Source organism: Lampetra planeri, chromosome 8, assembly GCF_965212315.1.
Source record: "Lampetra planeri chromosome 8, kcLamPlan1.2.h2, whole genome shotgun sequence".
In the NCBI taxonomy this organism is placed as follows: domain Eukaryota; kingdom Metazoa; phylum Chordata; class Hyperoartia; order Petromyzontiformes; family Petromyzontidae; genus Lampetra; species Lampetra planeri.
Genome location: NC_136114.1, coordinates 11286985 through 11314501, shown reverse-complemented (window position 1 = coordinate 11314501; position 27517 = coordinate 11286985). Strand labels below are relative to the sequence as shown.

The 27517-nt window shown below is 46.8% G+C and overlaps 1 protein-coding gene and 1 long non-coding RNA gene across 4 annotated transcripts in view; one reads left to right on the top strand and one right to left on the bottom strand.

Annotated features, from left to right (window-relative positions):
- LOC144720328 (serine/threonine-protein kinase BRSK2-like) overlaps nucleotides 1-27517 on the top strand; it is a 202073-nt gene that overhangs the window by 59785 nt on the left and 114771 nt on the right. For all 3 annotated transcript variants that reach the window (XM_078597014.1, XM_078597013.1, XM_078597015.1), the window contains one exon: nucleotides 15332-15426. In XM_078597014.1, the coding sequence (XP_078453140.1) occupies nucleotides 15332-15426 (95 nt within the window). The remainder of the gene's footprint in view (nucleotides 1-15331; nucleotides 15427-27517) is intronic.
- On the bottom strand, nucleotides 521-15084 carry LOC144720329 (uncharacterized). Its single transcript, XR_013585743.1, has 3 exons — nucleotides 14927-15084; nucleotides 3569-3717; nucleotides 521-1275 (listed from the first exon to the last, which is right to left on the bottom strand). It is a non-coding gene; the product is annotated as an uncharacterized LOC144720329 (long non-coding RNA).

Below are 27517 nucleotides of genomic sequence, written 5' to 3'. Positions count from 1 at the left end.
ATGTCAATTGTGGAGATAATTTGAACATACTTCACCACGTTGGTCAATGCAGGTTGATTGAGGAGCGGGGGGGGGGATCCAGGTTCGTATGTCACATGGCCACTGCTGTTATCCGAGTTCGTAGTGCAGTGTGCTTATTGCTGCACCACCGCCCCACTGTGATTTCACAATTCATAGCTGATTCTATGACCCCTACAGCAGCCGAATCGCAGTGCAGGGCCGACTCATTCTATGGCACCTGTATAGGGCCCAGGCCCAAATATCCCTAAACAAGATGGCTGATGCTCGCAGAGTAATATAGTTTTCTTAAGAATTAGCATCCTCTGGGTACCTTTGTAGTATTTTCGCACTGCCGACACATAGCGTAATATGATAAAGGTCAGTCTATGTGGTGGGGGACAGAGTTTTGTGCATCTTGCACATGTTAGAAATATTTTTTGCCCCTTATTTCATTTCCAGATAGTGTGCTGTTGTTGTGAAATAAAGTAAATGTCCAGGTATTTATATTTGCTATGTATTATTTGTTTTATTTGATAGAATATTTTAAGGAAATATCGTTTTTTTCTGGCCCCATGCTCACGTGTGATGACTTATCGTGTGAGCCTAATAGGAAGAAGGCAATAAAACCATAGGATTGCATGAAATATGTGTTTCTGCTACCTCCAGTTCCCAATATTTTTATTACGAGAACAGCATACATACATTAATTCACAAATAACCACGGGGACACTGCCACTGAACCGTCGGCAATCCGTCGTGAAATATTGCCGGGAATGAATAAACAAGAGTAAATCTCAAAACGCACCCCGCTGTTGTCGTACCCTGCTTTTGATTAAACTGACCTCATTGATACTCTCCACGCACAACGGTTAACAGTAAAGGGCATATTTGTGCTGCCGAACAATTACTCCCACATCGCGGCCGAAATAGACCCCAACATTTACGCGAGGGGGGTAACAAAAAAAGAGTGATTTAGAGAAATCGGGCAAGTGGTCGTGACCTCGTACAATGGCCGCCTCTGACCTGCCTCCAAGTGAGATTTTATACGGCCTGAGATCATCTGGCAAAGGCCACTTGAGTCTCCCAGAGATCGTGCGACTCCCCGTGGATGTAACGCTCCTCCTCAGTTTGGGCTCTGACGACTTCGGGTGTTTCGATTGCCCTTGGTGCGTTCCCGCCGCGCGGCAGTCCGTCGCTCATCGGCCGCAGGAAGCAGGTGTACGGACGTCTCCTGCCCGACCTGTGCTCCTGCTCTCGAGTCGCAGAGATGTCGTGCTTTAAAGGAAAACGAAAGCCAAAATGTATTTACCAAGCAGCTTGATGGTTTCAGTTTAAAAAAGCAATCGGTGTGTTAATGCGAGTGGCGGCGCAGTGGTTAGTGCAGCACGCCGATGAATCTGGCGACGTGCGTTTTGATTCATGGTCACGACTGACATCGCTGGCGAGTGATGTCAGAAGCGGTTCTGGGTCCGCTTTCCCTCCCCCCCCCACTCCATCCGAGATCACCAACCCGCACTGACATGTGTGGTCAAACAACCCACATGACTATCATGGCATGGGGAGGCTTTCATCCAGCAGTGGATTTACAAACGACTGTATATGATCATCGCTGTCCAAATGTTTCCTGAACCCAAAATCAAAGGGACATCTTATTTGGTCAGCTAATCAGGAAAGGCAGACATCAATTTCGATTTAAAGCTTTCGTGACTGCAAGGATTCATCTTCTTTGTTCTTTCGGTAAAGTCACGTAGAAGGGAAAAAATATTTTTTCACGACATAGAATTGTAATGTATGACTTACTGTTAGTAGCTCAGCTTATTGGAGAGTATATTTTGTATATTGATATTGATGTAGTTTATATTTTAGTTTTTTACGTGGTGGTTTAGCTGCTGCAGCTCCTTACTATTAAAGTTCCTTCCCTTTATTACTGCTAACCCTACTTCCTCCCTTTGTTGCTGCTAATCCTACATAATGCACGGGCATAATATGACTTTGAGACCCCCCCCCACCTCCTACGCATTCCACAAGTAGTGACTAATCCCATATCTACATTTTCCATAAATATGCTAAATTCCTCTTGATATGCAAATTAATTTGTCAAGGCGCCCTTCCTCCTCCAACCCAGCTTAAATATACGCTGCCAAGCTTGGTGGTGTTTCATTCAGACGCTGTCTTTCCGACAGACCTGTTCTTCACCTGAGGACGGCTGCTTGCGTTGTGGCCGAAACGTCGTGATAATTGTATTTTATTATGTTTATTTTTATTCTTTTATTATTTCCCTTCTACGTTACTTTACCGAACGAACCAAGAAGCAGACAGCAATATCACGTGTTTATTGCTTTCAAGGTAATTGTTGATCTTCACTCTCTCACCCATTTATGATGTGCACAGACAAGTACAATTTCCATCGGCCATTCAATTCCCATGTCCGCTGGCAGTGTTGATGCCAAGGGCTGACATGTAACGATCAAACTCTGTCTCACCCGATGGTTAGGGTGACATGATAGAGAAAGGTTTCTCGTTGAGCCATCAGCGCAATTCCTTGGCGAGATGGGTTTGGGAGTTGCAAAGCCCAAGGCAAATAAAACAATTATTTACACTCTGTGTGGCTTACTTGGTTAAACTGGTACATCGACTTCCTTCTTTAGCATTACATTTACATGACATTTAAAGTCCGTATTTTCATGATTATAAGACACTCACCCCCACCCTCCTGCAGTAATTTAGAGAAAAGAGTTGGGGGACGTGCATCTTACAATTCATTAGGTATGTATATACGCGCGTGTGAGTAAATATCACACGTATGCACATAGTGTAGCGGTTGGCACGCTGCGATACGGACCCAGCGACCTGAGTTCGATTCCTGCTCACGGCCAACACAAGTGACGATTATCTGAACCGGTCTTGGGCCTCCCCTAGGTCGACTCAGCCTCAAATGAGTACCTGGTGCGGTGTGTAAACATCACCACTGGGGAGACAAAGGCGGTTAGGCGTGGTAGCTGGCTGCCGACCCCCTCGTGTGCCGTGCCGGCCTTCATAGATCCTCACCGATAGCACTTGCCCCTACAGTCTGTTAAGGCTATACGGGGCATCTTTGCCTTTGAGCAAATCTGTATAACTTTATTGACACTCATAATAGAGGTTTTTGGGCTGAATCGCGTAAATACGCGATTTAACCCAAAAAACGTCTGATGGATGATATTGGTCGCGAACACCTACGTGTTAAACTTTATTGACACTGGTCACAAATGTGGAGTGCGTCTTACTTTCTGGAGCATCTCTAACTCTGGGGAATAATTTAATAGTAATGATGATAACAAAATAGCCTTTTCATTTCCATAGAACAATAATTTATTTCAAGGCAACATCATTCTGCGTGGGAGTAAACTGAAGTCAAATCAATGTATTTCAGGAGAGTCTAGATTTGGTATTGTTTGCATGCGTCTATCGGGGATACATCTGCACAAATACATCGTCAACCTATTTGTTGTATTGCCTCTGAGAGAATCCACATCGTCCGACAGATCCGTGGCTTATACAATATCCATTTTCCAAGAGATCCACTCACCATGCCTCAAAGTCGCTGAATTTTCGGCGTGCGTTACCATGCCCAGCTTTAATACGAAGGATTGTACTTTGACGGATGATTACGTTTTGGGTTTGCCAGGTTTCTTGGGACTTGAAGCATCACATTTTGTTCATTGGGGCACTTGTGGTCTATACAGATTAAAAATAATGAGAGAAAAGAGGCAACAGTAATGAAACTATCTTGCTTGCGCATGAGAAAAGATATGCCTATTTATATAAGTATAATATCGCGAGCATAAAAATACAGCTCAGAAGGGCACTTGTAAGTGTGTTTGTGCAAGCTGAAGCAGTTCTTGCGCGCCAAGCCAAAGTAATAATAACTAGTTGAGTGGCAGCTTCTAAAATTCCATTTCATGGCTCTTTTAGCATTCGGTTTCAGAGCATGAGGATTGGGGATTAGGCTGGGAGGAGAGGAGGGAAGGTTATGGACTGCAATCTTGCTGCCAGCAAGCACCAACTAGCACGTTCTGTTGTTTCTTCTTCGTACCTCTCTCTCAGCGTTGATATTTAGATGTGGGGTCGCGGTTGGAGTGGTGGTCGGGGAAGGACGCCGCCGATATTGTTTTGCCGATGTAGCAATAGAGTGGCAATACATTGCAGTGCATGAACTGTAAACGAATGGGGGGCCCCGATTGTTGATTTTGGCAAAGCACGGTATGGTAAAGGAATTGGCAGGAGACTTCAGGTTCATTTACTGCAGGTTCTTATTCGTGAATTTTATATTTTTATTTACTTGCTTGGTTTTTTCCAAGGTTTTTCCATTATTCCGCATAGTCCTTTGAACAGAAATGTAGCTAAACATAAAATGAACGTTTAGAAAAGAACACAGGAGTTAGACGCGCAGCATTACAATTGGAAGCTGTTTCTATTTTAATCTAAGCTGACTGAAACGATTCTCAGGTTTTTGATTAATGTGTCTCAAATGTGCTTAGATTTTGGCTTTGCAGCAAAAATGTCACTACAGTACAGTGGAATATACAATATTTTTGTATAGTGTTTCAGAGTGATCTATGAATATATGGCAACGTATACATTACCCTGCCTTAGTATTAAAGGGGCAATCATTCATGAATATTTTATGTTCTTTAGGCAGCATTAATATTTTCTCCAGTATCATATTACTGTTCTTATGGAAAAGCAATCACAGCATCGATGACATTGTTGATTATGTTCAGTCAGTTTCATCAATTATGTATACACATTTTATAAACAGGCACTGCACATACATATTATTAGGAGTAAACCCCATTTTTTATGGGTCGGGCTTAACATAACCATACCTTGTGTGTGGGCCTTTTATACAAATCTGTTCTTATTTTCCCTTTGTCTCCTGAATCATGCCAAGATAAACGCTGTTCTATTAATACTGTAGGGCTGTTACGGGAGGGCTGTAAGTGCATACGATCCAATGGGTAACAAACACAGTGGGCGGAGTTACGGGAGTACACGGGGGGGGTGCCCGCAGCGACGTCCGCATCAGGCAGCCTGGGGGGTTGTGATCCTGTTGGGGGGTATAAAGGGGGAGGACAAAGAGAGCTCGGGGCTCAGTCTGGGAACGAAGGAGGAAGAGTGAAGATCCTCTAGCTAGAGCCCTGGACTCCCCTCGACGCCGCCCTTGTCAGGGCTGCAGAGGAGCGAGCCAGAGGCGTGGTTCCGTGAACCAGGGTTAGACCCTGGGACTCCGGAGACCGTAGCCCGACTCACCAGTGTCGGGCCAGTTAGCCTCCCCTAGCTCGTTAGAGGAGGACTTGGGGATAGGTGAGATTAGCTAGGGGGTATCCCCAGTTATCCGGGTGAGGGGGCCGCTACCCCCTCTAGTGTTGTCCTGTACCGATAAGCTGAAAATAAATATACGTGTGCCTCAACCTGGGTGTCCAGCGTCTTCACCGGTACTTCATCTGGTGTCAGAAGTACTACGGACATGGAAACACGTCAGACAGCTCGAGCCAGAGTACCGGAGGAGGACACTGCTGAAGTCGTTGAGCCCGAGGCGGCTCACCAAGACATGGCGCAGCCGGGGGCCGACGCGTTCCTACCGGGGCATCGGCATGAAGAGGGGCCGCAGCCAGACGCGCTACGGCTGGCTCACGAGAGACTGGCGGAGCTACTGTACGCCGCTGCCGCCACGCTGGAAAACATCACGCGGCTGGGGGCTGGTGGTCCACCACGGGGCGAGGGGAGTCGTCAACCTGAGCGCCTTCCCGCCATTTCTGAAAACTCAAACTTTGAAATTCCCGCCATCGTCACGGCAGCTGCGGAGGGCGTGGCCGGGCTCAACCTTGGGTCCGACACCGCTCTCGCTGGGACAGCTGCGTCATCTCCAGCGGAGGGAGCGTCATCACATCCGCGACAGGCGATTCCATCTGCCATTCGCGCCGACGCACAGCCGAGTCCCGGGGATAGCAGCCTACAGACGTCCAAGGCGAACGCTGCGCTACAACAACGGCTGCCTCCGCTGAAAGAATTTGTTGGTGCAGAGGGCGACTGGGGCGGCTTCCAGCGACGCTTCATCGCCCACCAAGAAATGGCAAGGTGGTCCGACGATGAAGCCCTCTGCGCGCTGCCGGCGCTCCTCGACGCAGACGCGCTCGCCGCCCTCACATCGGCGCCGAAAGAAAAGCGGTCTACTCTGCCGAAGGCACTACAGCTGCTGGCCGGGGTCTATGGACCTTCAGCGGAATGCAGAGAGCGGTTCTACGAGCGCAAGCGGGGTGAGAAGGAGTCGCCCCTGGCATACAGGACGAGCCTCCTAGCGCTGGCTAAGACGGCTTTTCCCCGTATGGACGACGATGGCGTGGACGCGATGGTCACGGAGAAAATACTCCTCCTGGCAGACGATCTGGACATCGCTGTCGTCGCACAGGAGGACGCCGAGATGACCTCTCTTCAGGCGGCGCGCCTCCTTCACGCCAACCTTCTGTCCCTGCGGCGGAAAGCCAGCAGGGCATCGGCAGGGCGTGCGGTGGCTGCAGCCACCCTTCCGACGGAGGAGCTCTTCGCCGTCGACCATCGACGGCAACAGGCGCAAGAAGTACGGTCGGCCCGGGACGGGTCAAGCCGTTTCAACCGCCCGTCGTCTCCACCGGGGCTCCCGCGGTGTTTCAACTGCGGCGTCCGGGGCCACGTCGCCTCGGGGTGCCGCTCTCCTCGACAGCGCGGGACGACGGCTCGACGGGACGCCGGGCCTCCTCCTCCCAAGCTCCAGCAACATGACCCGGCGAGTCGCGGCACCACACATGTTTGGCCAAAGCACCTACCCGTTGCACGCTCTCGCACCACAACAAACGGGGGGCCGATGTCGCGTTGCGAGGGGCCAACGCGGATCACTGCGGGGACTCAAATCGAGCCCAAACAGTGGTCCGTGTTGGCCCATCGCGTGGTAGCCGCGTCGTCAGGGTCGTCGGCCGTAGTCGGACACATTGACGGGGTAGAAGTACGCATCTTGGTCGATACGGGGGCATCGGCGACAATCATTTCGGAATTAATTTACAATATTCTGCCCGTACAAAGCCGGCCTTTACTGCCGGTTAACGTCCCATTCTATGCCGCTAACGGGGGCTCTCTCGGCATCATGGGACAGATTCGAGCGCAAATTTCTATTGGGGACATCAAATTGTCGGGGCCGATTTTCGTTTCCTCCTCGCTGGCGGTTCCGTGCCTGCTGGGGACGGATTTCTTAGGTAAAATGCCCATTCGTATTTTGATCGACCAAGGATGCATTGAGCTTCCATCGGGGCGGCGCATGGCGTTCCTGCCATCCCCTGCGGCGGCTCGGTCGGCGTTCGCGACGGTACCGGCGTTCGTCGTTGAAACTGTTCGTGTGCCGCCGGGAGCTCAAATGCTAGTGCCTCTGAAACTTCGTAAGCCCTTCGCTAAGGGCATAGGGGATCAGGGTGTTTTGCTGGGACCGTCTAGGGCCGGGGTTAATGGGCCTCATTTGATTCCGGCCCAGACCGTCGTAAGAGGGGACGGGGACCCTTTCATCGCGGTCCTAAATGTGGGATCGCAGACGGTGGTGGTTCCTCAAGGGACGGTGCTCGCTCACGCGACGCCAATGCCCTGCGAGGAACCTGTCGCGAACCACGTTGGCACTGCTTCCCGGATGCTCCCACATTCGGACAGCGATGAAGGGTGGATCGACGCGCTTTGTGCGGGATCGACGGACCTGACAAATTCAGAGCGCCAACAGCTTAGAACGCTACTGAGGGAATTTTCCGACGTTTTCAGTCGTGATAAATATGATTTGGGTTGCACTCACCTGCTGCGTCACCATATTGACACGGGTGACAGCGCGCCAATTCGCCAAAATCCGTTTCGGTTAAGTCCCGCCGAAAAGGACCATGTCAAATCGGCTGTTGATGACATGTTAGCCGCCGACATCATTTCTCCCTCCACCAGCCCGTGGGGAGCGCCGATCGTCCTGGTTAAAAAGCAGGACGGCTCGTTGCGGTTTTGCGTGGATTTTCGGCGCCTTAATAAAATTTCGGTTGCCGACGCATACCCGCTCCCACGGATGGACGAATCGCTGGACGCTTTGGCGGGAGCGCGATTCTTCTCCACACTAGATTTACTTTCGGGATTCTGGCAGCTTCCTCTGGACGATGATTCTAAGCCTAAAACTGCTTTCCGTACACCGCACGGCCTGTTCCAATTCAACCGGTTGCCGATGGGCTTACACTCAGCGCCGGCAACTTTCCAGCGATTGATGGAATTGGTTTTGGCTGGATTGCAATGGGAATCGTGCCTGATTTATTTGGATGACGTTATTGTCTTTGGTAAAACTTTTGATGAACATCTCCAGAGGTTGCGGGCGGTTTTCCTAAAGATGCGGGCTGCTAATTTGAAATTTAAGCCCCAAAAATGCCATTTGTTACGCGAGTCGGTGCGTTATTTGGGGCACATCGTAGGGCGCTCGGGTATTGCTACCGATCCCGCCAAAACGCAGTGTGTCAGCTCCTGGCCGACTCCCACCTCGGTGGGAGAGGTCAGGAGTTTTATTGGCTTCGCATCATATTACCGACGCTTCGTCGCTAATTTTGCAACAATTGCCAAACCCCTACACGCGTTAACATCTAAAGGGGTTCGGTTCCACTGGGGTCAGGATGAGGAAGCTGCTTTCTGCTCCCTTCGGGACGCGCTGGTGAAGGCTCCTCCCTTGATTTACCCAGATTTTTCGAGGCCGTTTTTGCTCGACACCGACGCGAGCAACACGGGTATTGGAGGCGTGCTTTCCCAGGTGGTTGACGGCGTGGAACGGGTGGTCGCGTACGGCAGTCGGGTGTTGTCTCCAACGGAGCAAAGATATTGTGTCACCCGTAGGGAACTGTTGGCAATTGTCTATTTCATCCAACAGTATCGCCCATATCTGTACGGTCGGCATTTCACCGTCCGCACAGATCATGCGGCACTGCAGTACGCCCTGAAGGTTCAACAGCCATCGGGACAATTGTCCCGATGGCTGGAGGTCCTCCAGGATTTCAGTTTTGAAACCACTTATCGTAAGGGCGTTCGCCACACCAACGCTGACGCTCTGTCACGGATGCCAACCGCCTCCGAATGCGCATGTCTCCTGGGGTCGGGGCGTTGCAAGCCAGTGGGGGACGTGATGGTTCCGGTCCTGGCGGCGGCCGCCGACGATGAAACGGTAGTCCCCATTGATATCGCCGAACAGGGGAGAGATTCCCTGCTTGGATTGCCCGTTGATGAATGGGGGCGCCTCCAGTTGGAGGATGCCTCCCTCCTCGCGTTGCGTCGTCGCGCCGGGGAGAGGGGGCGTGTGACGGGTCATGCCGACGCATGGGAAACCCATGCGGGCTTGCTTATGCATTGGGACGGGAAATCCCAGCGTCACCGGCTGGTGGTCCCTTCTGGCCTACGAGGTAAGGTGGTGTGGGCTGCTCATGAGCGCCTCCTCCACCTAGGTACCCAGAAAACACTCGCCTTGCTTCAGCTGAATTTTTTTTGGCCGGGTATGACAAGGGATGTTGCTGATCTGTTGGCGGCATGCCCTCAGTGTGCGCAGCGCAAACCACCGGCACGGGAGTCGAACCCGCCCTTACAATCCATCCAGGTCTCCAGAATAAATGAACTGGTCGCACTGGATATTCTGGGGCCATTCCCCGCCACCTCCAGGGGAAATAAATATTTGCTTACTGGGGTCGAATATTTTACGCGCTGGCCTATGGCCTGGCCCCTGGCGAATCAGTCGGCAGCAGCCATCGTCGACGCCTTTGTCCAAGGTTATGTCATGGACAAAGGTGCCCCGGAGCGGTTGTTGACCGACCAGGGTAGAAATTTTTCGGGGAAACTCCTAAAACAAGTCTGTGATCTCCTGGGAACGAAAAAAATTCGAACCTCCCCCTATCACCCGCAAACGGACGGGATGGTCGAGCGTCTGCATCGCACCATCACGTCTATGTTGTCGCAGCAAGTTTCGGACTCACAGGCTGATTGGGACTTACAAATTCAAGGGGTTCTAGCGGCATACAGATTGGCTCCCCATGCTGCGACGGGGTTTTCACCTTTCTTTCTTATGTATGGCCGCGAACCCGACCCACCTGTTCGGGCACAGTTGCAGATCCACGTGCCGCTGGGCAAATCTAAATTGGACGATCACGTTAAATTTAACCTTGACAAACTGACTGAGGCGCGGGATGCGGCGAGGCTAAATTCTGACAGGCGTCAGAAGGCGAACGAGCGCCTCAGACTGGCTCGCGCGCACGTGCTGCAGTGGAAGCCGGGGGACAGGGCATGGCTGCACTGTCCCCAGGTACCACTCGCGACCTCCTCTAAACTCGTACGCCCGTGGCGGGGCCCCGTCGAGGTTATTGAGGTTTTGAGGCCTCAGTGCGTTCGAATCCAATGGGGGAGGCGCCGGTGGTTTGTACACCCCTCTAGGCTGAAGCCGTTTGTTGCGGTGCGGGGGCCCACGCCACGCACGCGAGGCCAAGCATGTGGGGGGTCGACCGACTCGGAGGGTCCGTCGCTGCTCTCGCCTGATGTGTTGCCGGCTGTCCCACCCACAGGTGTACCGGGAATGACGGGCTCACGCCCTGGAACCCCCACAGGTGATGCCGACAGTCGCGCGACTTCAATCGCGACCTCACCTCGAATGGGACAGCCGCCACCGGATGGTCCGCCGTCCGGGGTTGCCCCGTGTGACGGGCCTGCGGCAAGGACGCGCGCTAAAATGCGCAGACTCTTATAATATACAGCAGGAAGAAAAAGAAAAAAAACTTTTCTTATTTATTTTCCTTCACGTGTCATGGTTACTGTATGCTGCGTCGGTGGTGTGCTCCTTGCACACTGAGTGTGTTGTGTTGTGTGGGCGCGGTGTGTGTGTTGTGGGTGCGTTGTGTGTCGTGGGTGTGCTGTGTGTGATGGGGGAGTTCCTGGCTAGTTGTACATACGTGCTTACGGATTTCGTATTTATGCGGGGGGGGGGGTGCGTCGGACATTCCCTTCGGGGGTATGGTTGTTGTTCTTGTTGTTGTTCTTCTATTTGCATTTTGTTGAAAAAAATGAGGCACACACGGGGTCGAGGGGTAATTGTTCCTTTATTTGGAATTGTTGCAGCCGGGACGGCTGCGAGCTGTAATGGGGGGGGTGATGTAGGGCTGTTACGGGAGGGCTGTAAGTGCATACGATCCAATGGGTAACAAACACAGTGGGCGGAGTTACGGGAGTACACGGGGGGGGTGCCCGCAGCGACGTCCGCATCAGGCAGCCTGGGGGGTTGTGATCCTGTTGGGGGGTATAAAGGGGGAGGACAAAGAGAGCTCGGGGCTCAGTCTGGGAACGAAGGAGGAAGAGTGAAGATCCTCTAGCTAGAGCCCTGGACTCCCCTCGACGCCGCCCTTGTCAGGGCTGCAGAGGAGCGAGCCAGAGGCGTGGTTCCGTGAACCAGGGTTAGACCCTGGGACTCCGGAGACCGTAGCCCGACTCACCAGTGTCGGGCCAGTTAGCCTCCCCTAGCTCGTTAGAGGAGGACTTGGGGATAGGTGAGATTAGCTAGGGGGTATCCCCAGTTATCCGGGTGAGGGGGCCGCTACCCCCTCTAGTGTTGTCCTGTACCGATAAGCTGAAAATAAATATACGTGTGCCTCAACCTGGGTGTCCAGCGTCTTCACCGGTACTTCAATACCTCTACCAGGGTATGAAATGATATGCTCAGTATAAATTGTACAATGAGCCATAGGACATGGCTCTGTTGTTTTTAGGGCACGGCTGCGCAGGTGTCGGATGTTTTGGATAGTTCCATGTTTGTGATAATTTTCTCAGAGTGAATGCCACAGGGCTGGCATTTCAAAGGCTCACGGTGGGCTAACGCACGTTGCCTGGTTTATTCCTGCCAGAAAATTATTACGTACCCCGAGGAAATGGTTCTCAACGCACTGTAATATTTCACGAGCGGCTCGTGGCAAGTTGAGGACGAGGCGTTTGGGCCGCGTTGTTGTCGTGGCGGTGCTACGCATAAGCAAACCAAGAAAAGTGTAGTGCCCCAAAGCAAATTAAGGCGCACGGGATTAATACATATTTCGGGATTAATAAATATTTAGGGATTTATACATTTCTCGGGCCGCACCAAATATGGGCTCGATCTCAGATTTTTATGAAATAATAATTTTAATAATCTCACGTAACTGCGATGCAAGTGAGTCGGCATCAGAATCTTTATATAAACCGGAGAAATCCGATGAGCTATGATCTCCATTGGAACCTCCTTTGCCAGTAGCAAAATATGATAATTGGCTATGTTCTCTCTTTTTCACAGATGTCCAGTACAGTTTATGTAGCTTGTCCAACGTCATATTTATGTAGTTACATGACGCACCTGAAATATGTTCTGCTTGGAACCTCCAATGGGCTGGGCAATTGCCACTGACATTGTGGCTCACAAATATCGGGAATCTGCAGCATCGCCAACTGCCCCTTGGCAATGTTTAAGGCCTCGTCTTTTTTTTTGGAAGCTCTGGTTACAGCTTTTGGAATAAGCTGGTCCACAGTCGCTGTGATTCTTCTGTTTAAAAAAAAAATTGTGCCGCCGCATTCAGCCACTCGCCGCGGATGAGCGGTAAACCCACAAAGGCCAGGCGTTCTAATTGGCCAATTAAAACGCAGAAATGAAATAAAGTTTTGTATTTGCAATCGTGCTTTCAAGCTTGCATTGCCGAACCGTTCGTTGTGCGAAAAAAATACATTTGTACGTGTTTATATATATTTTAATTATATATGTAAAAAATTCAGCATTTATACACTTAAGTGGATTAAAATACACCCGCTCTTATTTTTTTGTCTAGAAATACCCAAATATGTGTAGATGGAGCAGAGCATGTTACCGAGCAATGACAAATTCCACTGAGCGCCAAACGGGGTCAACTCTGCTTCGCGGCTCGCAAGGAGCCTGACAATCAAGACCACACGCTGAATACGGCCACTAATCAAGCGAGTGTGTGTGGCTGTCTTGTGTTATATCAAGCTGCACGCCGGCTGCTTCTGATGTTAACACTTCAGAATAGCCCAAGTGCAGAGCAGTATAAACCAAAGGCCCTTCGGTGTTTTTGAGTGGAAGCGGTTTCTGTTAAGTCTTCTCTCCATAAAGCCACGATCGGGTCCCGTCTGTCTGGCAGCCTCGAGAAATTAAGTCGAGCCGTTTTCGCCTCCAGACATCAGCGAAGTAATAACATGAATGTTGTTGGAACAAGTAAATCCAGCAGCGTGGCAACGACCATTCGCGTCTCAAAAAAGAAAAGGCTTGGAATGCAGACTAAAGGGAAGTACAAGAAAGTATTTGCTAAAAGAGCCATACCTATTACTTTTAAAGTCACCAAATTCTTCCCTTTGGAGTTCTTTACATTCTAAAGGTTTTGATCGGTGGTGCGTTAAAGGGACATTTATTTTGAAAGATTTGCTAAAGCTGCAAGGATTATAGTGGAAGTACTGTCCAGGCACTGTGTATATATAAATAGCAATACAGTACCGCAATAATGTTCGCATAAGATGTTTATGCTCATCCGTTACGAACTATGTATTTTTCGATTTAAAGCTTTCGTGACTGCAGGGATTCATATTATTGGTTCGTTCGATAAAGTCACGTAGAAGGGAATAAAAATTAAACAATAAAATGCTCACGACGTTTCGATTGAAACACAAGAATCATCAACACATCTGAAGCAATCATCATCACACCTGATTGCTTGTGTTGCAATCGAAACGTCGTGAGAATTTTATTGTTTTATTATCTTTTTTCCTTTTACGTGACTTTACTGAAAGAACCAAGCATAACTTTGCATTGTTTTTTTTACCTTTAAAAACAGCTTGCCTTCAGTGGCCTTCCCCCTTTTTCCTCCTGATGACGATCGCTTGTGTAAGTGATCTAAACGTCGTAGTTTTTATTTTATTTACTTTTATTTTTTCTATCTACGTGACTTTACAGAAAGAACCAAAGAATACGAATTCCTGCAGTCACGAAAGTTTTAAGTCTAAATTTTACTTTGTATTGTTTTGTTGGATTTAGCATGGATGTGTAGTCGTCGCGTTGTGATCGAAACGTCGTAGTTTTAATTTATTTTATTTACTTTTATTTTTCAATCTACGTGATTTTACCGAAAGAACCAAAGAATATGAATACAATGTGTTTCTGAGGAGGATGCAGATCATGGTAAATGCCTGTTTTTACAGAAACGGGGTAATCATGGCTACGTAAGATGGCCTGATCCGCTCAGAACATTGTCGTCGAGAGGATCTAGTGATTTTCTTTCTAAAATAATTCGTGAGAAGCTTTCCCGCCCGCAATTGTACCTTTGGACAAAGGTATAATTCTGTGCATACAGGAGAAAAGTGGAAGTCAGTGACGGTTAGAGGATCCCGCCTGTTTTTTTCGAGTGCCTAATATTTTTGTGCATTGCTATAAGGCACTGTATTTCATTTACATGTAGCACAAGTAGAAGGGAGTGTTCAAAGTAGGGTCCGAAAATGCTGGCACTGAGAACAAGAAATGCTCTCAAAACACAGAAACAGAACGAATATTAACCACTAGCTTGTTTGCCCATCCTCGGACGGAAGCTGTAATATTTATGAAAACATTTAGCAGAGTATCTTGTGGAAATATAATGGCAGTGAATCTTGCACGAAAGTACGTCATCAAACACTTCACTGCAGTTCACTGTAGCACTGTATATAACTGACCTTCAAATTGTTCAAATTCACTGCTCTAATTCTTTATTCTCTTCTGCGTTCGGTCGCTGGCGTTGAAATAAATTGGAATTCGATCAAATATCTGGAAAATCACCGAGAAATGTCCATTTTACCATAACGTAGAAGCATAAATGAGACTTACCTTTCGTCTCAAGTGCTGAAGAAATAAATAAAGACACCAAATCCACTTTGTTGCTGCGTAGAATTATTTATTAGATTCACTTTCAATAAAGAAACGTGAAACTTAAAGCGAATATGCGGAAAATAATTATTTCTGCCGACCTTCTGCGCGAGTGTAAAAATCCACCCGCTCATGAATATTAATGACGGGGGGGGGGGGTGCGGCATGTGGAGTGACGTCACACGCGTTACACACAAACATACATTCTTGTCTCATTATAGTAGTAATAGATGGTGAAAATGTTTGCTTTGTTCGCCCCCTCGCCCACCGTTGTAATCAATGTAATTTGAAATTCTAATTTGGTCTCATTTTCTGTCCCCCCCCCCCACTACTCCCTCCCAACACCCCCGTGTGTTTCTCTCTCAGGACTGGTGAAGCTGGGTGTTCACTGTGTGACGGGAAGAAAAGTGGCAATCAAGATCGTGAACCGCGAGAAGCTCAGCGAGTCCGTGCTAATGAAGGTAGGCCCCGCGGAGCGCCCACGCCACAGTCGTGCCGGCGTGCGTCATCGCACAGAGCAGTTGCGTGCCACAGCCCCGCATTCACGATGACAGCTTTATAGACATCTTCTTGGTTCTTTCGGTAAAGTCACGTAGAAGGGAAATAAAAAAATAACAAAAACAAAACATAAAATTAATTATCACGACGTTTCGGCCACAACGCAAGAATTATTTTATTATGTTTATTTTATTATTTCCCTTCTATGTGACTTTACCGAAAGAACCAAGAAGATGAATCCCTGCAGTCACGAAAGCTTTAAATCGAAAAATCTTTATAGAAAGTTAAGCTTTTGCCTCTCCCGCCTTCTTCAACGCAGAGAGAGAGAGAAAATCGTCAAACGCCATTCCGGTTTATTCCATCCTCCTGCTGTTTGCATTAAAAATGTGGGGCTTGCTTTTAAACACCCTAATGCGTCCAATAGACTCGCTTTTGTGCTGGGGATTCTGGGCGATTTTATTCGCGCGCGCATTTTGGGCACCGCACAGGAATGCGTCACGCTCTGCTTCACCCTCGAGTGTGCCATGGGGCTCTTACGGCGGTCCAAAAGTGGTGGTGGGTGGTGGCGCCAGGGACGGAGGGGGGTATGGAGCCAATTACAAACAAGTTGGAAAGTGGCCAAGATTTTCGGGTGGGAGTGAAGGCATGGGGGGAGGGGGCATCTGAGAAAGGTGGCACGAAGGGCGTTTGACCTGGAATGCGGGGGGGGGGGTGTACTTCAGACAGGGTCATGTTTGGTGGTGTCTTTTGTTACTCCTGTACATTAAAAACTATCTGGAGATATTTTCCTTTGGGGGGTGACAGTATAATTGTCTAAAAGATAAATCGTGTCATTTGTTTTTATCCGTAAGTTTGAGAATAATTAAATGGAGGTTTTACCTAAAGGCAATTCTTCAGCTCTGAGACATGGCTCGGATACGATGCCTCATTCACACCGAAACCCCTTTAGCCCACTATGGTTTTCATTTTAAGTAAGGCAGGCGGTAGTATAAGAAGGTTCTGCGAGTCCATTCGTGCTTCGATTTTTGTCGCGAATGTGCACGTGGTTCCCTGCACGAGCAAACTCTTGGCGAACATAAAACACTCATTTAAAAGCTGAATCGCAGTGCTCCACAATAGTCTATCGTGGCAGCCACGTACAGTATTACAGCCTGAGCTTGCGTCACCGTCTGATTATGGTGAGACATAAAAATCCCATTAGGCGCGTAGCCATGCTGGTCTTGCCGTTGTGAATGTCACCCTAATTTATTGTGCTGCGATCGTGAAATACTTAACAGCACATTAAAGGGCAAATATACTAATGTTGCTTGCAAATGCGGCTTCTGCTCTGAACTCGTCAAAGTTTTTTCCTCCGCATGTTGAGCTTGTTTGGAAACAAGTGGTATAAAAACAGAGCCATCCATTGATCTGTTTACCCCACTAAAATCATTTCAGAAACTTATCGAGAAAACAACATTATATTTAAAAGCCTCTACTTGTCTCCCACCAATCCCAATACGGTTCTTAAATATTTTAACAATATCCTGATACACTTTGTCACAATACAGTTAATGGGATCAGCTGACAACATTCAATTATGTGTAAGCTGAGCTCAATAGAAATAAGGGTGGGTCAATAGTCGTTGGTGGGCTATCTATAAATGGGATAATCTCATAGCTATACAAAAAAAGCGTATTCAACAGCAAAAAACACAACAGCAATCCCGGTATGCTCGGCATGCTCAGATGACATCGGAATTCCTGCGCACATGCAGGCCACAAGCTCAAAAGAGCCAAGAGTCGCAATAAAGATCAAACCAGTGTACAGTTGCCTTGTCCCTCTGCTGCCTGAATTTTAAAAAGCCACAATCTCAACTTGTTTGAGCTGGTAGTCACTGCAAGGCTGCGTGCATTATTTTTGTGAGACCGGATTTGTCACTTTGGCATGCACACAGCGTGTGGGGATTCCTTTTTAAATCCTTTATATTAAGTTCACTTGCTTGCTTGCGCGCTTACGACCGTGCAAATCTTTCGGTCGTTTTTTAACCCACTTCCCGTGATCCAATCGAGCTGACATTTTGCACAAAGACTCGTTGTGCGTGACAATTTATTTTCGTGAAATTATTTTTCCAAAATTTTCAACATTTTAGGATTCTTTTTTTTATATTTAATTACCAATTGCTTAATGGTGGCAGGCAATCATCTGACCCATAGGTGGCAGCCATCTCAAGCCAGAGAACGATAGGACTCTAGCCGCCACGCATATAAAGGATTTATAGTGAAAAACTTTGTTTTTACGGGTTAATTTTTTGATGTTTTTTTTTTTACGTGGAAGACCTACAATCGAATTTGGATTTACATAGCTTCCAAATGCAACCACATATTGGACAGAAACAGTGGGCATATTGATAGAATATAGAGAGAGGGAGAGTCCATCATAGGCAGTGGGGGAAAAAGGTCCCGAGTCTGGACTGGGTAAGTAAGTTGGTGGCACAGATGGCCTTGGTAAAAGCAGTGCCAGATTATGATGGGGGGGGGGGCAGCAGCAATGAACGAGCAACCTTTCACTGAGCGAAGGTTGACTGCCGGCTTGGATATAAAGTCTTTGTTGATGGATCTGAGGGAGTGCGCGGAGGAGAAATAGGTCGAGTGAGATGAAAAGAGCAGCCTGGCCCGATTCCATGGATGATCTTTGGGGGTACGATGTTGAAATATCGTTTACGTATGCATGAACACAACGGACGTGTACCCTCTGACCATGGGAAGTGCGGGACACACACCTAGCGCACCGCTCAAATTGAGCGGAATGAAGATGCTGTAATAAGGCCCATTAACTGGCATGCATATTTAAGACAATCAGCGAAAGTTAAAAGCGGAGGCTGGGGGTGTCATTATAAAGCTGGTGCACCGCTGCGTATTATCATCCCAATTCGTCCTGCTGAGATCTCATTTTGAGCTTCCCGCCCGAGCAGGTATTTGTAATGCATACTGGGAGGCACGCACAAATGAATTTTAATGCTCCCTCTCATGACGTGTTTACAGCCTGGATTTACAGTTAATTGCATCTTTTCCCTTTGTATGTTTCTGTCGCCCGTTCTGTACGACATGAATCCTAATGAGCCAACTACCACTTCAGATGTGCTGTGGACACTCATTACTACAACACCCGATTATTAAATGTCCTGGGGCGGTCCGAGCACTCTAAAATGCACCTTTAAACGACCTCGTATGGCAAAACACAGTGCAATTGCGAGTGTGCTTTTCACTGTTAAGGGCACTTAAAGAAACACATTTTCCGAAATGTGCAGGGCTTTTGTGCGTCCACTATGAAAGAGACCTTTGCTGTCATGGCATGCGGACTGTGGAACTCTCTGCCGAAGGCTGTCGGGGAGTCCTGCTTTGGTTGGGACCTTTAAGCGCAGCCTAAAAAACATTCCTCTTTCAGAAAGCATTGCCTATTTTAACTCGGCCACTTCTTTAGCCCCCCCCCCCGACCCCGTCCGATTGCCACGATGCCCGAGTCGTGAGGTTCGAATCAAGAATTGAGGCTCGCGGTTTCCGCGGCCGTGATGAAAATGTTCTTTCAAAACTTTACTCGGGAACGACTGCGCGCGTGCGACTTCAACTGCGGTTGTTGAGCGAATCGCCCTCCTTCCCACCCGGTCCCCTGACAGAGTCCCACTCTGTGAGCGTTATTACATCGAGAGCCACGGGCAGTGAGTGGCTGGGACAATGGGGACAACAGCCCCCGGCTCCCCCCACCCCTGTTTTTTTTCTTATTGATATTTACCAAAGAATATGTATTAAATGTGTGTGTATATATATACAGCCAGTCCCTGACTTACGAATGCCCGATTTACGAACATCCACACTTGTGAACGAGCTCCCGTAAAGTATTTATTTTCTAACTATCTGACTTGCGGACATGAGCTCGCATGTACGAACTGAAACGCGGAAACTATTTACAGTTTGACATGCAAATTTACAATGTCTTCTTATTTATGACTTTAACAATGCTTTCCTTTTTTGTTGTTGAACCGTAACACATTTTATAATGCTGACCGTATGTATATTTAAATACAGTTCAATATTGTGCTCCGACTTACGACCAATTCGACTTACGAACGGGTCTCGGGAACAGTATGCGTTCGTTAGTCGAGGACTGTCCCATATATAAATGTGGGTTCCTATTTGAAAAGCTTGAGATGCATGACCCACCCATCCCGTTGGAAGGTTTCTAGCTCTGCCTGCGCTCAATGGTAAACATATACCGTGATATCACATTCCAACGCCTAATTCGTTGCTTGAACTTTGTGTTCGACGGAGACCGTTTGGAAGGAGGACAACTCGAGCAACAGCCGGTGATGAAGTCTCGTGCAGCCATAGCCAAATTAAGTTTAACATTTTTTTAAAATTACTATTCAAGAACGGATTGTTAATATTTAACATTGTCGTGAATATAGCAGCCTCTAGTGGTTGGAGGGGTTCACCTGAACACATTACACTTAGCATATACACGACAGATTAAATGCCTATATCTGTAAAAAAAAAGTAAACTATAATAAGCGATAAGTCTGAATTGGCGCACCGATTGTGTTACTCGTACTTTGTCGGAAATGTAAACACGTTAACTGGGTCCTATATTTTGTTAGGAGCGATGTACAATCTCAAACTGGGCTTGCATTTGGAACATTTCTGAGCACGACTTACCCAATTGTAAAACAGAAAGATACACGTAATTGCATTCTTCTTCTTCTCACCTCCAGTAAATCAATTTTTGTTTAAAGCCAATCGTGATGCTTTCCGATGGCCTATCACTTTAACGGTGACCACTCATTCATCTTAATTAAAGGGGTGTTAGCAACAGCTCCTTTGCAAGTTAGCAGGGTTAAAGGGTTTCCCTCTGATTGCATTTTCCTGGTGGATTTATTCGGAATGATTTTTCGGCTCCGTGCGTTTAGAGTGATGACCATATTTAGTACACGGGCGATGGGTTACATTTTACTCGCGATGAGCTAATTGTGTTTTTTAGCAAATAAGAGCCCATAGCGTTGAGTGGTGTTCTGCGACAGTGAGCTGAAGGGAACATTTCTCCAGGGGGACAGTTGGCATCATGCAAAGGGAATTAAGTTCAGTAACCACAAGCACCATAGGAAGAAAAATGTCTTTCACGAGGCGATGTTCCTCAACAAAGCCAACTAGTATTGTTTCATCTTCTTGGTTCTTTCGGTAAAGTCACGTAGAATGGAAGTAATAAAATAATAAAAATAATTCTCACGACGTTTCGGCCACAACGCAAGCAGCAGTCCTCTGCCTGTCTTCTCGACAGACCTGTTCTTCACCTGAGGACGCAAGCAGCAGTCCTCTGCCTGTCTTCTCGACAGACCTGTTCTTCACCTGAGGACGGCTGCTTGCGTTGTGGCCGTTATTTTTATTATTTTATTACTTCCATTCTACTTGACTTTACCGAAAGAACCAAGAAGATGAATCCCTGCAGTCACGAAAGCTTTAAATCGAAATTTAGTATTGTTTCTCCACGACTTTGTGGCTCACTTCACACGCTTCCTACATTACCATTCGTCCTTAAACAGCGTTGCCATGCTTGGGCAACATGGTGAGTGTCCTTCATATCACCATCATCAGCCGTGATCTACGATTGCTGGATGAAGGCACCCCCTCCCACCCCCTGAAGCTGTTCGTATTTCTCATGATCCTGCGAAGCAACATGCCACTGAGTACCTGCGCACGAGCTGGTTTCATCATCTCCAGGGTTGCGGTCTCCTTGGACTGGTCCCCAACCTCTGACCGTAATTCCTACTTCAACTACATGTCCTGCCAAACCCCACTTACTATTCCTATATGCAATATCTAGCTTGCGATGCACACATTCCTCTTCCTTTTGTGCACTCTTCATTGTCACCGATTACGTTCCTAACTCGCGTCTTAGCAGATAAGATTCGCCGATTAAAAACGTTCATATTTACGCACATCGATGCGTGGCTTTTCATGCTCAAATTACGTTTTTTTTATAAGCACTCCAACCTGCTCCTGCCTGCATCTTTATTTTATCATTTGGATCCCATTCTGCCTTCAACAACCGGCCGATGTATACAACTATATATGTAACTAATAATACATTCGAAATGGTATGCACACCATATTCACTCACTCCTGAACAGAGAGAGGATGACTCAGATGCCATAGGAACCACAGACTGGCAGATAAAGTAGCCACATGGTAACCCAGTGTCAATTCCCCCCCCCCCCCCCGCCAAGTTCTGTGTTCCTCTACATAGTCGGGTGTCATTGGTCAATTGATGAGCGTTTACGTGGGGGAGGAAATCCGTTGCACTCGTAAGAGGCCCACGCGTGCGAGGGGGCAACACTCGATTACGTACTGATGTAGCAGGTTGGAAAGAATCCTGCTGGACTGCCTTCTCCTGGCAAGCCAGTGTATGGCACGTGAGTACGCATGAGAAGGAAGATGTGCAACATTAGCGTGTGACGCGCCATCCCTTGCCTTGAGACTGCCTGCGAGGAATAACATTGTCCGGTTGGTGCCTCCTGATAAGATCGTTTCGCGAGCTTGTTGTACTTGACTATTGTTTTTTCTATCATTCACACCAGGAGCAAAAAAACAATTGACCTATGAAATTAATTTGTGATGCAAATAGTGAAGACAAGAAACACATTCGTGCAGGAATGGCGTTTAGGCTTTCAACAGCAGTTAAGTCTTTATTGTAGCACCGCCGAATGCTCAGTTATCAACTCAAAGTGCACTTAAGCTACTTGATGCAGAATTATGCGTGGTATTTGTGTGCGTTATCAAATCCCATTTTAACCAATCGTAAGCTATCGTTGGCAAATGGCACCACTGTGTACCTTCAATAATCGTGAATTGGAGTATTACCCTAACTGGTGCTTTAGAAGCTCGTGCAATTAAACGAGAATATATGCTCTCATTTTCAGTGGTTATGTTTTTTCTAACTGAGTACGGCTTTAATCTGCTTGAAAAAAAAAACGTTGATGGGGCCTGCATTTCAGATAAGTCGAGATGCTTTTGTCTTGTTTGATAGATGATCTTGCAATTTCCCAGATGCTGTTTGAAGCCATAACTGGAGAGGAGGAACATCCTTCCCCACCCCTCCAGACAAACAAAACACTGCACGGCTAATTTACCCACACCTGTGATGTCTTACAGTTGCCCAGCGATAATGAAGAAAAAAGGGTGATGAGGGCAATTAGTTTGAAGTAGTTCCGTTAGGCGACAAGGTAGCTCACCTCGTACAGCTGTGATGTGTCGGAAAAAAGAAGTCTGCTTCCCTTGAAACTATAAAACCTTCCCCCCCACAAGGTTAATAATTGTGCAACAACACATACAGTGCTGTCGGGTCGAGGGGACATTGTTAAAATGAGTGGAATTAAATTGTACATTAAGTTTTGGTGATCTGTGCCTAACGCTGCGTGACGCTGGGTAGGCGACGTGGATTTTAATGCAATTTTAAATATTATTTTTCCATGAATAGCTTATTAAAATTGTAACGAATTATTAGTTTGTTACAATGATAATAGATTTTCTCCAAAAACATACCAGTGCCGCCCCTGCTTTAGTATTTTTATATTTTAGTTTTGCACGCCGTTACAGAATATTAATAAATAATCTATTCAGTTATTTCGTGTGTGATTATAGTTTATTTTAAAATTTTGGAGATCAAATATCCATTGAAATAAAGAAGCAGAATGCGCTTGTAATTTTAACTAAGTGCAGTACTTTGAGTTTTGCTTACTTATAGTGAACGTTTGTGAAAATTAGTAAACACCAACCTCTCCTCCACCGAAATTCACATCAATTCAGAATCCAGTAAGTTATTGTTATTATAAGTTATTGTAACCGAGCGCAAATTAATTTTGGTAAAAGTGACCTTCTGCTCACATTGTTTTGCGACAATTTGTGAAACTTAGTGAACACCGACCTGTCCTTCCAGTTTATAAAGTTTATTTTTTTGTATTCACATCAACACATAATCCAGGAAGTCGATACTTATGATAATTAAATAATTCCTACAACAATTGCACATTTGCAACAAACATAATTGGAGAACACAGGCGAGGGAAATTTAAAGTATGGTAAATACAATTTTGATTGAAACATTTCGTTTACTTTCTCCCTTGTAGAAAGGTAACTCAAACGGCTCTTATAACTCTACGATAAAGGTGATTTAAAATTGTAATTATAAATTTACAGCTTTGTAATAAATAACTCAGTAAATTACATTCAGTACGTCAAATTTCGTAATTGAGATTTCATTCGGATGAATCCAGAAGGCCGGAGACAAAAGAAGACGTTGATTAAACAAAAACCGCAGGGATGGTGTAATCAACATCTTCAAAAAACACTGGATCGTTTACGACGTGAAAATACCCGTCATTTGACTAGCCTAGTAGACTAGTATTAAATAAATACTGCCAATTTATTTATTTGCACACCCATTTTAAACTTGGCACGTGTACAACCCATGTGTTAATCCACTACTGGATGAGGATTCCCCCCTCCATGCCACGTAGACACTAAGAGTTAGTTGACCATACTTCACCACGCTGATCAGGACCGGTAAGGTGGGAGTGGGGGATAGGAGTAAGGAACGGTGGATTTTGCTGCAATGCCCTCTACTGCTCACAATGCCTACTCCACCAGTTTCTTACACTGGTCTGAGCTGGAAAGGAATTCCATCCCCGCACGCAAGCACGTCAGTTGTGTTAATGGGGGAGATGAGGGAGAGAGATTAGCATGAAATGAGCTTCCGACGCCGCATAAGAGTATCGTCCCCGTATATGCGCCCAACAGAAGTGTTAATGGGAGATTAGCACTATGTTGATGGGAGAGATTAGGCAGAGAGATTATGGAGGATTAGCAAGTTAATGTCATGTCTGTGTGTAACACAAGCTGCAGCGCTGCCAACTGCGCTGTGAGAGGCAAGCGCGTCAACACAAGAGAACCACCGCAACTGTGGTCGCGCCAGTGAGAGACACAGCCCATCACACAGCCAGAACCATCGGTACATCGAGGCTAAGGGAGCAGAGGTGGCCATGTTAGTGAGACCCCAGCCCGTTAATGCAGAGGCACCCAACAGGGCAATGCAACTCAGAGAGTCGAAGATAACAGCCAAACGGCAGGAAGGATGTATCGATGGTTCTGGCTGTGTGAAAATATATATAGGTTACACATTGCATTTGCTTGGTATGTGGTTCAGTTTCGAGTCCAGTTTTCTGCAAAACTCCACCGCGTGAATGATGACGAGACTTCAAAGTGGTCATGATTTAATCCTATTTCCCTAAGTACTTTGAAATTACATTGAGAGCCGGAAAAGGGGAAACACATGGATTAGGAAACAAATGAAAGTTGGTGAGTTCACATTCACTGTTCGTCAGAGTGGGCTTGGGAAGAACACATCGCTAGAAGCGGTGAGGGCCCGCGTGGTCTAACCTCGCGATAGAGTGTACCAGGAAGAGGAGGGAACACACGCGAGAGGATGTCAACCTTGTAGACGGAACTATAGATGGATTTTGAAATCGCAGGACTCTGAGAGATGGTGTGACGGCTTGAGAAGGCCTTCGTCAAACAGTGGACAGATCACGTGTGATCAGCTTATGAAGTGTGAGGACAATGAGCAGAGCCATGCTACTGATGCCGAATAAGCGTAGGGCTCTTTCCGACCCACTGCGCCTGCTTGCTTGTGACTGGGGAAACATGTATCTTGAACTTCTTTTGCGTTGATATCCCGAATCAAAGGACGAGATGGAGGAAAACATTTAAATGTTTGCTATGACAGCAGGAATATATGAGCGGGAGTAGTTTTGAATTGGAGTAGTTTTAATATTTTTAGCTTGTGTTGCCTCCGAAACGTCGTGATTTTTACTTTTATTTTACTTTTATAAAAAAAAAAATTTTACCTACGTGACTTTACCGAAAAAACCTATGCATATGAATCCTTGCAGTCACGAAAGCTTCAAATCTAGAATTGGGGAGTAGTTTTGTTGGTCAATACTAGTGAGGCAGCATTGTATTTTCTTTCGCGCTTTGCAGGCAGGATGCATCACCATCACAATGGGACATTATTACGCTGCAACCCTTTTGCCGTGAAGTGCCACTATCAGCAATCAGCCAGGGTACACTGGCTCGAGGGAAAAAAAGTGCACCAAATAATGGTACGGCGTGGGGTTGGTTTTTTGTTGAGGATATTTCGGTTTCTGTCTTGCGTGAGTATATAATCTCAGCATCTTGGATTTTTTTTTCATTTTTAACATCACGGAAATTATTGCAGAAAGTAAAAAAAATCACTGTAAAAATTACATCCGTAAATCATGCTAATTGCAGGAACCTTTGCTGATAACCACAAATGCATTCCAATCTGATAACGTTATTGCTGTCACTTTTTTTCATTTGAGCAAATGATCGTTCTTAAAGTCGTAGTGGCTTTGAAAAAAGGAAGTACTTGAGCTCCAATGGGTGCGGGGGTGGGAGGTGGGGGTGGGTGGGTGGGGATGCATAAATAGATGCGTCTGATTTACGCATTAATTCTAGATTTAAATTTGGCTGTGACGGTCCCACCTGAAGACGAAGACTTGTGTTGCCTCCGAAACGTCGTGATTTAATGAAATTTACTTATTTATTGCTTATTTTTATTTATTTTTACCTACGTGACTTTACCGAAAAAAAACCTAAGAGTATAATGTACGTATTGTTGTTAATATCAGGTGGCATGGTAGCACAGTGGTTAGCGGAGTGTACCAAGAAACCGAGTGATTTGAGTTTGGCACCCACCCATGGCTAACATCAATGGCGAGGTGAGATCTGGAACTCGTGCGGTTCCCAATCTCTGGCGCCTTCACTTTCTATGCACTGACACCCGTGCGGTGAAGTATGGTCAAATAACTTCCATGACCACCAACAGCGTTGTGCAGAGGCCTTCATGCGGCAGTAAATCGACAGAGCGCTGCGAGTTTTATTTCATCGTCGTAATTACACGTCTTCGTACATTAATGACTGTGGAATATTGACTATAGTAGATAAGCCAGTGACACATGAACTCTGTAGACACACTGTAAACAGAGTGACACGCGCCATCTGAATAGCATTGAAATTGTGCATATATGAATAATTCAGTGGTTTGTCAACATTGCAAGTCAGCCTAAGCCCTCGGGATGACATGGCATTAGATAAAAACCCATTGCATCCTCCTCGCCCACAAAAAACACAAGTCCACGACAGTGTATGAGATTGCTCGAGAAACTCTGAATTAATTTTGCATGCGGTGGATGATAATGGGGCTTTTGCCTTCTTGTTGACGTGGGTATTTTTTTTCTTCTTCTCAACGCTGTTAATCTCTATAATCAAATGCTTTTGCAAGCATAGCACAATTCGGTGGAGATTGCTGCGCACGTAAAATTCGGGGATGGCACACGACGGATGCAAGCTTGGGGGGTGATATGGTGGCATTGGGGTGGCACATATAAATATGTACAGTATGTTGAACTTCTTTCGCACTGTACGTGGCCAACCGTGCTAATCGGAGTTTTCCGGGCGGTGCAGTCACCGTGTGTGTAAAATCGTTGTGCATTCCCAGAGTAACACAGAGTACATTGAATTTGTGCATGCCTACGTGTGGCAGTGCGTTTAAATCCACTGCTCAACGAGGGGTCACGGCGGGCTGTTTGATTATACTTCACCCCGCTGGATAGTGTGGTGAAGTGAGGCACGGAGGAGAGACGTTCGAGCATGGTAAGAGTACAAACGTTGTATTTTACTGCACGGCCCTCTGCTGACAATGCGATTCTACAGCAGCCCTTAGTAATCGTTTGGCGTGTGCTGACCTCCCATCCGAGCAATGTCCATGCTCAAACCCGCTTAGCTTCTGAAATCTTTCATTTTTGCTCACACTCCGGCTGATTTGGTCAAAGGCGGTGCATTGTGAGTTGATTTCTGAAACCGTGCTCATCTTTTTTTGTGAATGCAATTATAGAAGCCTCATCAGCGTCTATACATTGCAGGGGTGTTAATGATGCATCAGTTCATCAAT